The following is a 13,430-nucleotide window of genomic DNA, read 5'->3' as shown; positions in this document are numbered from 1 at the left end:
ATGGACTTCCGGAAGCAGCATCTACACAGAGAACCAGTTGTTCACATATTTGAATCCCACCACTGCTTACAACCACAGTTGGAACTGGAACTTCCGTCGCTAAGCAATGCAATCGCTAAGTGAATAGTGGCCAATTTTACCTTTCTTACTGTGGCGGTTAAGCAAATGATTGTGGTCATTAAGCAAATCCGGCTTCCCTCATTAACTTTGATTGTGGGAGGCCCCCTGTAAAAGTCACAAATAGCGATCATGTGATGCAGGAATGCTGCAATCATTGTAAATGCCTACTAGCTGCCAAGTGCTCAGAGTGCAGGGACGCCGGGACAGTTGTAAATGTGAGGATGGTCATAAGTCACTTTTTTCACTGCTGTTGTAATTCCACATGGTCATTAAATAAACGGTCGTAAATTAAGGACTACCAGTATAAGATAGCTATGGTGGCTAATTAATCCATGCTTAATCCATCACTTCTGTGGTTTCCGGCACCAATGGCTTGTTCTAAGTTCTACTAGACTTCATCGTCACCTGTTTTAAAGCCTCAGCCATTGTGGTCACTGGTGAGGCATGTCTGAAGGTGTAATTCATCTATGGAGAGAGACAGAATTTTGTTATTTCTGATGTTCTACTTATTTATATTTTGTAGGTTGTTTTCCACGTTAGTTTTTTTCCTTGTAATCTACTTTGGGCAGAAAATCTACAGTTTGACACACTCCATGCACATTGTTTTAGACCTATAAATATAAATACAAATTACTATTGACACTGCTTTGACGAGTGAACTCAGTAGCCCACATTATTTCCCTTTCTGTATCTGGTTATATTTAATGACAATTGAACCTCAAGTATAGGACTGTAGATTCATAGTAAAATTCTATGTATTTTTTTGTGTGGACATTTCCTTCTATTTATGTTTCCAGGGTTATCTGTAGATAAAAAAGATAATGATTTCTTCTATGCCAGGGTTCCCCAACCCCCAGTCCATGGATGGGAACCAGGCTGCAGCATGCCAACAACTGGGCCATACAAAAAAGCAACACCCCATCTGTGGGATGCAGGCAGCACACAAAACCACACACTCTCCGGTCTTTCTCCACAGAACCAGTCCCTGGTGCCCCAAAGGTTGGGGACCTCTGCTCCATTGTGTGTAGTTTTACAAATAAAGAAAATTCTGTATTGCCATCCTGTACAATTTAAATGGAATTTACTTCTGAATTGGACACATAGCGGCTTGCCAGGCCAGGTTTCAATTCTGTCAGCAAAAATCCATTGATTTCTTTTATACCTTAAATATATCTGCTTTGTGAGAAAGGTGAAAATCTAAATCGGGTTACAGTTTGCATAAACTGTAATATGTTAGGTGCATTTAACACACACAAACACACATATATTCATATTTAACATTCTTGTTGCTCATGACTGCATAGTATTGACGGTTTTAGATGTTCTATTTATCTCTGCTGTCAGTTTAATTTCATGGCATTCTGAATGAATTGCTTGAGAAACTGTTTTCCTACAACAAAACAAAACAACAACAAAGCCTCCCAAATCTAAGTTTCCCTTTATTTGTTTGTTTATACATCTTTATGTATAAAATTTGGAACAGGATTCTTTGAGCTAATTCTATGTAGGATAGCACCACCTGGTGGCCACTCTTTAAAATGGAAACAGAAACCACCCAAATTCAGAATTCAAGAGTGCATAATTTTGTAAAGGTTGGTCTACTAAATCAGGGGTTTTCAAACTTGGCCCTTTTATGACTTGTGGTCGTTACTCGAGGATTACCTGTACAAAATTGTTAAGAGTTTATTCAGATGTAGTACTAATTTAGTTACTACTGTTCCACTCTTTGTTAAAGATTGTCTTAGCTCTCATCAATGACAGGAGAATTGCCTCAGACCTTCCTACTAAATGGACAACATACTCAAAAGGAAAAGAAAAAAAAATGAGAAGGAAGCTCAGTTTGCCAACGTCAGAACAAAATGTTTAGTTGTGTACTAGCATTCATATACATTTGCTGTGAGGCTTTCCTTATTTGGCTAAGTTGTCTTACTTGGATAAACATGAGGCAACTGACTCAAGCTGAGGGAAGAAACGCAACCTAAGGGCAATTGGTAATTCAAGACGTGCGTCTGTGTGTACACCTAAACCACAGCCAGGATCAGTTTTCTGTCAAATTATTTTTCTTGGCAACAATATTTATTTAGAGAATGTACTTATTTATACAAGACTGCCCATCTTACATACATAACCAGAATAGAGTACCTGAGGCACCAGAAGTCACAACTACACCTATATTAGATTCAACTAACGTCCTGGTCCAGCCTTTAGAAAAGTTTTCATAGTCTTCCAGAAGTCCAGGTTTAAGACCCTCCAGATTTTGAAAGGAGACTGTTCTGTAAGACAGGTGCCATGACAGAGAAGGCACCAGTTTACCATTGTCTTCTTCTGAGGGGTCTGTGCGAGCCAGTTCATTTTAGAAAAGCCTTCTAAAGGTGATTAACTAGCCACATTCACATCTATAAAACAGACATTGAAATATTCATAAAATATTCATATCTAAGATGGTGCAGGTAATCCTCAACTTACAAGGTTCATTTAGTGACCAAAGCTACAATGGCACTGAAAAAAGTGACTTACGACCTTTTTTCACATTTGCAACTGTTCTACCATTCCCACTGGCAACTCATATTTATGACGGTTGCAGTGTCCCAGGGTCATATGATCACCATTTGTGACTGTCTGAAAAGCTAAGTTAATGGGGAAGCCAGATTCACTTAACAACTATTTTACATACGTTAACAATTGCACTGATTCAATTAATAACTGCAGCAATTAAGGTTGTAAAATGGGGCAAAATTAACTGTCTCGCTTAGCAACAGAAATTTTGGATCAATTGTGGTCATAAGTTGAGGATTACCTGTAAGTGAAGACTCAATGAACAGCATCAGAAATATACTTTGTTAATATTAGTATACGTGTGTTCATATTATTCCAAATAATTAGGAGTTATATAATAGCCATATACTGTCTTGAAAATTCACATATGCATAGTATGTAAATTTTTACATCCAACTGGGAAATGAACTAGTCCCATTCCAAAGATAGATATCTTTTTGCCAAACCTAGATGATTACAATATACTCATTTTAATGTTTTGAATTCCTCTGAACAATTTGCAGTCCTGTACAGAATTTCCAGGAACTTCACTGTCCATGATCTTCTAGGATCTAGAAATGTATGACTACGTATGTTTGTCAACCAGCAACTTTTTCACAAGCCAAATTTAGTTTTAGGTTCTAAACTTTGAAAAACACAATTGCTTACATTTTTAATCTTTAAGTGTAAGAGGCACTATTATATTTAACAGGTATTTTTTGTTTTTGAGCGTTAACAGTGATAGACTATCTACTTCAGATGTTTGCTGACATTGGCAGTATTTGGCTTCCAATATACAGTTGGTATGAACAATTGATTCATTCCGAGACTATTGTAGATATGGAAATCAGTTATTAGTTTCAGAAATCAATTTACAACATTTATGTTTCCCATTTATAAATAATTACAGTGAGTTGAAAATTCTCATCGATGCTATGCTGGGAGGCGAAAGCAATGTTTTAGTCTGAAATATCTGGAGGACACCAGATTAGGGAAGACTGAAATAAAGCATAAAAATAATTATGCTTTAATATTAATGTGCCTTTCGAATGCACATTAATGCTTAAAAAGTTCTTAGTTTTTGAACTGAATAGAATGAATGCACCAGTAAGATGATCATCACCTTTAATCAGTGATTCAAAGTAGTAGCTGAGTTATATCTAAATATGTCATTTCATTGGTGAATGCTACCTCCATTAATTTATATGTATTCCTCAGGCTGTATGCTTTGTACAGTACATCAGCCTAGAGAAATGCAGAATTGTCTGAAAAAGTGTTTTCTCTAGGAAATAGGGCAAAGAATGGCTGTTATCTAAGCGTAGGTGAGTGCAAATAAAATTATTATTATTATTAATTTAATTTGTATACCGCCCTTCTCCCGAAGGACTCAGGGCGGTGAACAGGGCAATACATAATAAAAAACAAGATACAAAAATTAAAAAGTAATTAAACAGCAATGCCCGTAAATAAATTAGTACACATTAAAAAGTTAAAACCGATTTATAAAACCCAACCCCATCCCATCAGGCCAGGCCAGCTTGTTCAAAAAGGTAGGTTTTGAGATCGCGCCGGAAGGAGCGGAGGTCAGGCGCCATCCGGAGCTCGACCGGAAGATGGTTCCATAAATCTGGCGCGCCTACAGAGAACGCACTCCCCCTGGGGGCCACCAGTCGGCATTCTTTGACCGGTGGCACCCTGAGGAGGCCCTCTCTGTGGGAGCGTACTGGGCGGAGGGAAGTTGACGCCGGCCGCAGGTGGTCCCCAAGGGTTGGACATAACCTATTACAATTCTGATCTAGTATTAGCTACTTGTAATTTTGGTGAAATACATTCACATCTAGACAGAGTAATTTAGAAAGATATAGTTAAGGAGTTATACATAAGAGTAAGGTTCTATTCATGTGTAAATTAGGAAGCAATGCAACGTCTCAAAATGTTTATCAAGAAAGGCAAAGGTTAATACTTCCTATAATTATTTATTTCGGTAGCTTAATCAAGGATGTATTTGCTTCCTGCTTTTTTTTTCCAAACACTTGGAAGAATTTTTGCTCCCAGACATGGCCTTATGGTCTCAATTACCCATACTAAATGAAATGGGAAGAGGAAAGTAATTTTAATAGCAGAAGTTTCTCTGGTTATATTCAGAACAGTAGTTAACCCTTTAAAGAATATTTTCACACAAGAAAAGCACAGAGAGACCAAAAGAATGTTTATGGTGGCCATGTCTTAGGTACAAGTTTGTGATATTGCACATTTTTTTAACGTGTAAAAAAATAAAGATCACTTTCCCCTAGGGGTATCTACACATCAGGGAAGGCACACTCCAGGTCCAAAAACTGTCCATAACAATTTTGAAGTTCACTTATATTATATGGCAGTTAAAACCTTGCTAATAACCTACGTAATACGTATAAATAACATGTTAGCTTCTAGAGCAGAGATATGCAATTATGGCTCCCTTATAACCTGTGGACTTCAACTCCCAGAATTCCTGAGTCAGCCATGCTGACTCAGGAATTCTGGGAATTGGAGGCCACAAGTTGTAAAGGGCCATCGATGCCCATCACTGTTCTAATCTACTAAGCTCTTATAAAGAGCAAAGAAAAAAAACTACATTATACAAACATAATGGGTATATAGGACTACTTCACACAATTCTATAGTACAACTTAGTGAAAAATACTAGCATTACTTTGACTATCACTTTCTAAATTTTTATTTTGTTCTGAAAAACAGCTATCACCATCCTTATCGGCTGCTTGAGATTTTTTTCTTCCACACGAATCCATGTCATTTCCTTTTTCTTTCTCTTCTGAGGGAGAACTCCTGGAGTGATCCCTGTTTTCTAGTGCAAACTTCAAAGAGCTGTAAAATCTAGAGAGAGAGAGAATGATGTGAATATGTTTCAGGTTGGCAGTTCCATTAATTGGATCGCATAAATAACAACTGGATCGCACTAATAACAAAATAAATTAATACAATGCCACAGGAGAATCTGAGAGGCTAAAATAGCATGATATTGATATACTGTATTTATTAAATTTCTACTCTACAGCAATCATAGGACTCTGGGCATGGCACAAAGTCAACTGTAAAACATCTATATTATAATAATTAAAGCTTCTCGAATACAGAAGGCTAATGATCAAAAGCAACCAATATATGAGCTTAGAATGGAGCAGTGTGCAAGAAGAAAATATCACAGGATAACCAGCAAAGATGAAACCTCATTAAAGAGACTCTTACAATGGTTGCTCATTAAAGTTATCCACCCTTACTCAGGAGAAAAACCCACTGAATTCCTTCCAAATCACTATGCATGGATCAGCATAGTAAATATGTACATATATGTGTACACACATAGGGACGTGGTAGCTCAGTGGGTTAGGATGTTGAGCTTGTCGATCAGAAGGTCGGCAGTTTGGCGGGTCGAATCCCAAGTGCCACGTAACAGAGTGAGCGCCTGTTACTCGTCCCAGCTTCTGCCAACCTAGCAGTTCGAAAGCACGTAAAAATGCAAGTAGAAAAATAGGGACCACTCCGGTGGGAAGGTAACAGCGTTCCGTGCGCCTTTGGCGTCTAGTCATGCCGGCCACATGACCACGGAGACGTCCTTGGACAAGCGCTGGCTCTTCGACTTTGAAACGGAGATGAGCACCGGCCCCTAGAGTTGGAAACGACTAGCACGCATGTGCGGGGGAACCTTTACCTTTTATGTGTACGTAAACATTTTGTACTGGGTGCATAGATATGAACTTTTTTATTCTATCTTTATTATTTTATATAAAAAGCACAAGGTGGCAAAAATAGCTAATATTCCTCCCTCCTCCTGTTTTCCTCATAATCACCCTGCGAGGTGGGTTGTGCTGAGAAAGAGTGACCGGTCCAAGATCAGCCAGTTGGCTTCATGTCTAAGGCAGGACTACAATTCAGTCTCCTGGTTTCTAGGCCAGCACCTTGACCACTGCATTGCTAACAAACCTGTTAATTCTCTTCCAATTTTCTTTCATCTTCCGATTAGCAACTTGAACCACAAAGTCAGCATATTCTTCGCTGACCATTAGTCTTCCTTCCTGAGTTAATGGAACTTCTAAACAATGGGTACTTCGGACAGCCTATAATGATGTAAAAGGAGAAACATACATATTAGCCAGCTTTTATTAAATCCGATAAAAAGATGTGTACGTTTTTGAATTCTGTGTCAAAAATTTGCAACTTATTGCTAATGAAGGATTATGATCTACTGAGGATGAGGGCAGAGAGAAAGATTATTTCTCAGTGTTAAGAACCCTGTATGTATAGCCTTGGTACACTAGTATATATCTGCTTTCTGATTATGGCCTGACTCTCTAGAAGTATAATGGAAAGACAAGTCAATGTAGTCAGGACATAATGGTGTTTAAAAATACAGCTGGATGATTTCTTATATGTGACACAATCTGATTTTGTTGTTTAATTTTTCCCCTTTTTGGCCTGTCTTTTTTTCTTTCTTTCCCTTTTACTTTTGGGGTTTTTCCTTCTGTTTTTTCCCCTTGTATATTAAAGCAATAAAGTATTTTTTTTTAAAGAAGTCTGACATGAAAACAGTTTTCAGCATAAGTAAGTTTGCTAAAGAAAATGTGTATGGCCTTTAATAGAAAATATACTTGACATAACAAAGGAAGCTGTCTAAATTTCTTTTACAACGTACAACTCATTTTTTAGCAATTATCAAACATTTCACATTGCTTCCATCAAGCCAGCTGAAATTGTCTATTTTGGTGATTAACATATAACCGCCTTTGAAAGTGGCTGAGGCTCTTGGTTGCACTCACGATTTGACTTAAAGCTTTTATGGAGACCTTAACATGGCTAAGATGTGATTCAACCTGTTGATTAAAACATATATTTTCACAGCTTGCCACATGTATTTGGTTTATTATTGGGTACTATGGTGAGTGTCATCTTATGCTGTGACAAGAGCAAGTCAAAGCAATATCCCTGCCATCTGGGGGCCAGTGATGGTCATGCATTTACTTTCAATGTAGATAATGCTAGTTCACCTTAATGTGGCCTGTATGCAGTTACACCCTAGCAATTTTCTCAGGAGAAGCTGCCAATATCCCTTGGGTCAAAGTAGAAAAACATAACATACCATCATAATTTTTCCTTTCCGGCTAACGGTTATACCAGAATTTCTGAACCCAGCTTCTATAGCCACCGTGTGCTATAAAAATAAGACCAAATAGCTGTCTAAGTGCTATGTCAATTTAAGAATTTCCCAACAAACATATACCATACTGAAAAAAGGTATATTTTCGAATACTGGTTTTTCTCCTGTTTATATGAATATAGGTTATGTGTTATGTTTGGATGCAAAAAGTAGATTTTGTTTTACATTATCCCGAAATATTACAAGAAGTTCTCATTTAGCCATCACAATTGCGACTGGTAACTTGGCCGTTAAGTGAAGTCACTAAGGGAAATCAGAACTATGGTTATGATCTTTTGCTTTGTAGACCTGCAAAAGTCATAAATGCAAGGCTTGATTACTTTTTCATCACTGCTGTAGCGGTGAGCATAACAAAGCAGTTACCTAAGAAAGGACTATCTGTATAGCAGAAGGATGTACTTCAAAAAGTACATAATTGTAAAATGTTTATAGTAACAGGCCCGTAGCAATGTGAATCCATATTATGAAGCAAAAAAAAAGAAGTAAACATTAGCACATAATTATAGCTAAAGGTGAAGAATCATGGTGCCTTAGAATGGACAACACTACCAATCAGAGACAAAATACATCTTTAAAGAGTTGTGCAAAGCATTTTGAAGTGCAAATAGTAGAACGGTACCTTACTGGAAGTGTTTTCACCTCACAACTGGCCAATCTGATTTCTGTTTTCCAATCAGAGCAATCAGTTTAAAGGCTGGAATACTGTCAGTCAGTTTGAAACAGCTTAAATTGCTTTTGGTGAGCTTGACAAGAGCTACCTTAGGGTTCAAACACTTTGATCCCTAAAAATGTTCTTACATCTAATCTCTCCCTTTTTCTGAAGTCTGTTTACATTACCCACAACATCGTAAAACTGTAAGAAGACCTACATTTGCTGATGTGAATCAAAATAATTAAAAGCTTACAATAGTTCCTTACTGATACAAGTCCATATCCAAAATCCAGTATTCATGAATAACGATTACATACTTTGATGATAGCCACCAACTATTGACAACCATCTAAAAATTACACTTCTGAAATTCTCATTCAACCTCATAATCCCAACAAAACAAGCTTTCATTTATGAGCATATCTATAGAAACAATAGAAATGCTGTTTCCTCCATCAGCATTTTCACAGGAACAGTTATTTAACACACAGTGCTTCATATACAGGTAGTCCTGAACTCACAACCAATTTGTTTAGTGACCAAAGTTACAAAGGCACTGAAAAATGTGACTTATGACTGGTCCTCGTACTTACAACCATTGCAGCATCCTCATGGTCATGTGATTAAAACTCAGGTGCTTAGCAACTGTGTTGGGACAGTTGCTGTGTCCTGGGATCATGTGATCATCACTTGCAACCTTCTCAGCTGGCTCCTGACAAGGTCAATGTGGAAGTTAGATTCACTTAATGACCATCTCATTCACTTAATAACTGCAGTGATTCAGCTACCAGCCATGGCAAAAAGTTTGTAAAATTAGGTGTGGCTCATTTAACAAGAACATCATTTAACGACACAATTTCTGATCCCAACTGTGATCATAAGTAGAGGACTACTTGTAATGCCTTCATGTGTGAGAACTGTGAGGAATCAAACATTACTTATGTAACAATAACTGTGTTTTCAGCACAATGCTTTACCAGAAGTTGTGCATCTTCCAGGTCTTGACATTGCACATGGAGAACAAATGGTTCAAATTTGAAGATGGCATCAGCTGCAGCTTTCTGCAAGGAGGTAAGCTAAGAAAGAGCAAAAGGTTAATATCGATGCAACATCTGTTAGCAATGAAATATAAGTAGCTTATTTAGCATCTAAAAACACTGCAAGACAGAAGCTGACTTCATGTGCTAATTAAAATACATTTCTCCATGTTATAATATTCATCCCCACTGCCTGATATGTGCTCTGCTTGGTTTTATTCACTTTGGTATAACATTTTGCTGGGATTTAACTTTCCAAAAGATTGACTGCTAACGATAAAAAGAGGTTTAGAAATCTTGATGTTGCCTCATATAGCCACAATTCTAAGGTCTGCACACCAGTTTTCAGAAAAATTTCTGATCAAATCTGGCCTATCAGTTTCCAGATGTCATTCAAATAATACTTTGAAAAATAATATAAACTCCATCTAGCTACAAGATCTGCAATAGGGGAAAAATAGTGCACATTTACAGTAATAATGCACATGATTAAAGAATACTACAAAAACATTCCTGACTCCAAAAGTTTTATTATTTTCTGTACAGATCTTATCCATATATTGACCTACCGTATTTAACCTTTTAAAACTGGTTTTTGGAAGAAAATGAACACAACAAAGCAGTTTCCCTAGAATGCTTTCACTTCAATAAAATTTTATCTTCTCTTTGATCACCATACCCTAGAATGTTAGAATGGAAGGGAGTTTGGAGATCATCTAGTCCAACCCCCTAATAAGGGCTGAAATCCACTTCTACAGCATCCCTGATACAGAGCTATCCTACTTCTGTTTAAATACTTCCAGTGAAGAGAGACCATCACCTCCAGAGGCAGACATTTTCCAGGTTTGGTAGTTAAGATTTTTTTCCCCTTGGCATTTAATCAAGATTCTATTTCTCTGTAGTATAAACAATGTTCTGGAACAATTCTGAAGAATTCTGTCTCATTTTTTGTATTTCAGCCCTTCAGCTTTTGAAGAAAACAATCTATTATGTTGCACCTCTATCTTGTCTTCTCCAAGCTAAGCTAAGCTAACACTTTTCTCCATTTTTTGTACCTTTTCCCTCCAAGTCACTGATCATCTTTGTTACTTTCCTCTGGATGTAGTCCAGTTCACCAATCTTTTAAAAATGTTTTTATTAAAAGATTTTAATAAACATAACAAGTAGTATATTCAAACAAAAATAGTAAATGTGAAAGAAGGAAAAAAAGAAAGGAAAGGAAAACAGAAAAAGGAGAATTGATGAACTGGACTATTTCTTTTAATCCCGGTATTATACTTCATTGGGGAAGTTCAAAACTACATTTGAATTTTCTGCATCTGTTAACTTATGTTCAACTTGTGATCCACCAAGTCATCCAATTCCTTTTCACATGTTCTTCTGCTCTCACATGGTCCCTTTCTTTCAGAAGCCTGCAATTTTCTATTACAAAAAATATATCTTATTAGGGCTTTAAAACACGTTTGTCCCCATCACTAGAAATCATCACCAAGACATTTTAAAATTTTGAAATAAATAAGGTGATTTGATCATCTGATATAGTCAGCTTCTTGGATACCCTCAGACTTAAGTTAACAGTAGTCATTCCATGTGAGTTAAATATCTATGATGGAAAAAGCATCAGAAAACCAGTCATGTCTATCATCTATAGCAGGGGTGTCAAACTGCCGGCCCACGGGCCGGAGCATCACGGAGAAACCGTGCCCATCCCATTTTCGGCAATGGGAAAAAGTTCCGATACGTTGCGCGATGTCACATGACGTCGCGAGTTTGACATGCCTGATCTATAGAATGACTCACAACTCTACAAAAAAGAAAACACAATAATTACATTTACTTTGATCAATAAAGAACTGCATCAGCCACAAACATAAGACAATGACATGGAAGAGCAGACTCCTCTCTTACTGATTGTGTTATATAAATTTAATTACAGAAGCTTGGCAATTCTTACAATATTGTTAGTATGCAGAAATAAGCAACATTTTGAAAGCTTGGGGAATAAACAATGTACTGATCCTTACCACATCTTTTGTAGTACATAATTGGTGGGTCACCATAAGCCAAGTACAGCTTTGCTTCTGTATTTCAAAGCCAGCAGCACCCTAGTTAAGAAAAAAATAACAGAGTACAAATCTTTTAGGCATAGAAACATACTCAGAACTACTTGCTGTATTCCCAACTTTCCAACATTAAAACACTAGAATTTTCCCTGCATGCTAAGGAAAAGGGGGAAAAAAGTTAAGGATGATAGGGGAATAAAATGTAGCCAATGAATCAGTTTCAAGCTACATATCTGACTAGTTAGATGAAAAAGAGTAAAGACATATTTCTGGAGATCGTATCACATTTATCTCTAATAGAAGTCTTGAAGGGATTGAAGCAACGGCACTTACTCTAAATAAGGCATATCTTGCCATTATATTTTTAAAAGATGAGAAGTTTGTGACATACATACATACTTCAAATACATCAGGTGTAATCTGAAGCACCTCCTAGTAAATACATGTATAAGATGTCTCATTTTCTTTTAAGAGGTACTCTGAAGTGTTGACTTAGCTTTCCATCCTTCTGAGCACCCAGATTGTTGGGGAAAATATGCTGACTATGTAAACCACTGAAGAGAGGGCTGTAAAGCACTGTGAAGCAGCATATAAGTCTAAGTGCTATTGCTACTATCCAAACCATCTTACTTAAGCTGCAGAATAATTCTGGCCAACTGCCCAGTTTTGTTAAAGCACCAGGCTAGAAACAGAGATACATGAATTGTAGTCCTGCCTTAGGTGGCACAAAGCCAGCTGGGAGATCTTGGGCCAGTCCCTCTCTCTCAGCCCTAGAAAGGAGGCAATGGCAAACCACTTCTGCATATATATTTTTTGCCAAGAAAATTCAGGAACCAGACCACCCAGTCGCCAGGTGTCAATGCTAAGACAGACACCTACGCGTAAAGGGTTTTTTCCACCCTTTGGAATATTTCAGGGGAATCTGAATTCACTGAGCTGCTTGTGTTCAATTCCAACAATCTGAGAGTGGAATGAAGTTCTCACAGCGGAAGGGGAATAGCAAGAAGAGCTCTCTCGATGGAAGAGTGAGTGAGTGAGTGAGTGTGTGTGTGTGTGTGTGTGTTGTTCATTCAGCACCCAATTTATTGTAGATCAGGGCTTCAAAGATTTTGGGCTGCAGAGTTCCGGGCAGCAACAACTCCCCACATTCTGTAGGCATCGTCTTAATGGTCGAGCGCAGCTCTGCAACCCAGATGGGGCAGAGCTTTAACCTAGCGAAGGGCTGCCCTAAAGCAGCGCTTTAACTCCCAAAGAAGTGGATTTTGTCAGGTTACAACCCCATGAGCAGGGGTCGGCAACCTCGGCTCTTTTATGACTCGTGGACTTCAACTCCCAGAATTCCTGAGCCAGCATAGCTGGCTCAGGAATTCTGGGAGTTGAAGTCCACGAGTCATAAAAGAGCCGAGGTTGCCGACCCCTGCCCATGAGGATCCAGAGCGGAAAGAAGAGGTGGCGGAGGAGGAGGAGGAGGGAGCGGTTCCACCCAACCTCAGGTCGGCTTCAGATCTGCTGGGCGCAGAACAGGCCGAAGCAGGGCTTACCGCAGCCGGGGGGGCGGCCGGGGGCTGCTCCAGCACCACCACGCGCCCCGAGCACGAGCTGGTGGTGCAGAAAGTCTCGCGCTCATTCAGGAGCCGGACGATCTCCTCGATAGGCTCATCCACGCTGCCCTTCCGGCTAGCGTCTGCGCGCGACAGCCGCTGCTCTTTCCAGCGTTTGAAATCAGCCATCAGCAATAGCGGCAGCGGCGGCGGCGCTTTTTCCTCCCCGCCCCCAGACGGCGGCAATGGCAGCCTTCATGGGACCCGTCC

The 13,430-nt window shown here is 38.7% G+C and overlaps 1 protein-coding gene across 2 annotated transcripts; it reads right to left on the bottom strand.

Moving 5' to 3' along the window:
* Positions 1–4,845: 4,845 nt before the first annotated feature.
* Positions 4,846–13,382, bottom strand: TYW3 (tRNA-yW synthesizing protein 3 homolog). Of its 2 annotated transcripts, XM_083358482.1 has the most exons (6): positions 13,161–13,382; positions 11,581–11,661; positions 9,497–9,595; positions 7,790–7,861; positions 6,637–6,770; positions 4,846–5,529 (listed from the first exon to the last, which is right to left on the bottom strand). In XM_083358482.1, exons 1-6 carry the CDS (start codon positions 13,347–13,349, stop codon positions 5,325–5,327), a joined length of 780 nt encoding a protein of 259 aa, XP_083214608.1. In that variant the 5' UTR covers positions 13,350–13,382; the 3' UTR covers positions 4,846–5,324. The 2 variants fall into 2 exon arrangements, with proteins under 2 accessions (XP_083214608.1, XP_083214609.1); XM_083358483.1 differs by lacking the exon at positions 7,790–7,861.
* Between the last annotated feature and the right edge of the window lie 48 nt (positions 13,383–13,430).

Source organism: Vipera ursinii, assembly GCF_947247035.1.
Source record: "Vipera ursinii genome assembly, chromosome: 3".
Lineage (NCBI taxonomy): Eukaryota > Metazoa > Chordata > Lepidosauria > Squamata > Viperidae > Vipera > Vipera ursinii.
The sequence above is the reverse complement of the archived record's forward strand: the minus strand, read 5'-3'. Positions and strand labels throughout refer to the sequence as shown.

Excerpts from the sequence above, each read along its gene's own strand:
- TYW3 (XM_083358482.1), bottom strand. The coding sequence starts at position 13,349 with ATGGCTGATTTCAAACGCTGGAAAGAGCAGCGGCTGTCGCGCGCAGAC. Across the intron at positions 11,662-13,160 it reads CGGCCGCCCCCCCGGCTGCG|GGTGCTGCTGGCTTTGAAAT; the intron begins GTAAGCCCTGCT and ends TTTCTTAACTAG. Across the intron at positions 7,862-9,496 it reads TGGAAGATGCACAACTTCTG|CACACGGTGGCTATAGAAGC; the intron begins GTAAAGCATTGT and ends TTATTTTTATAG.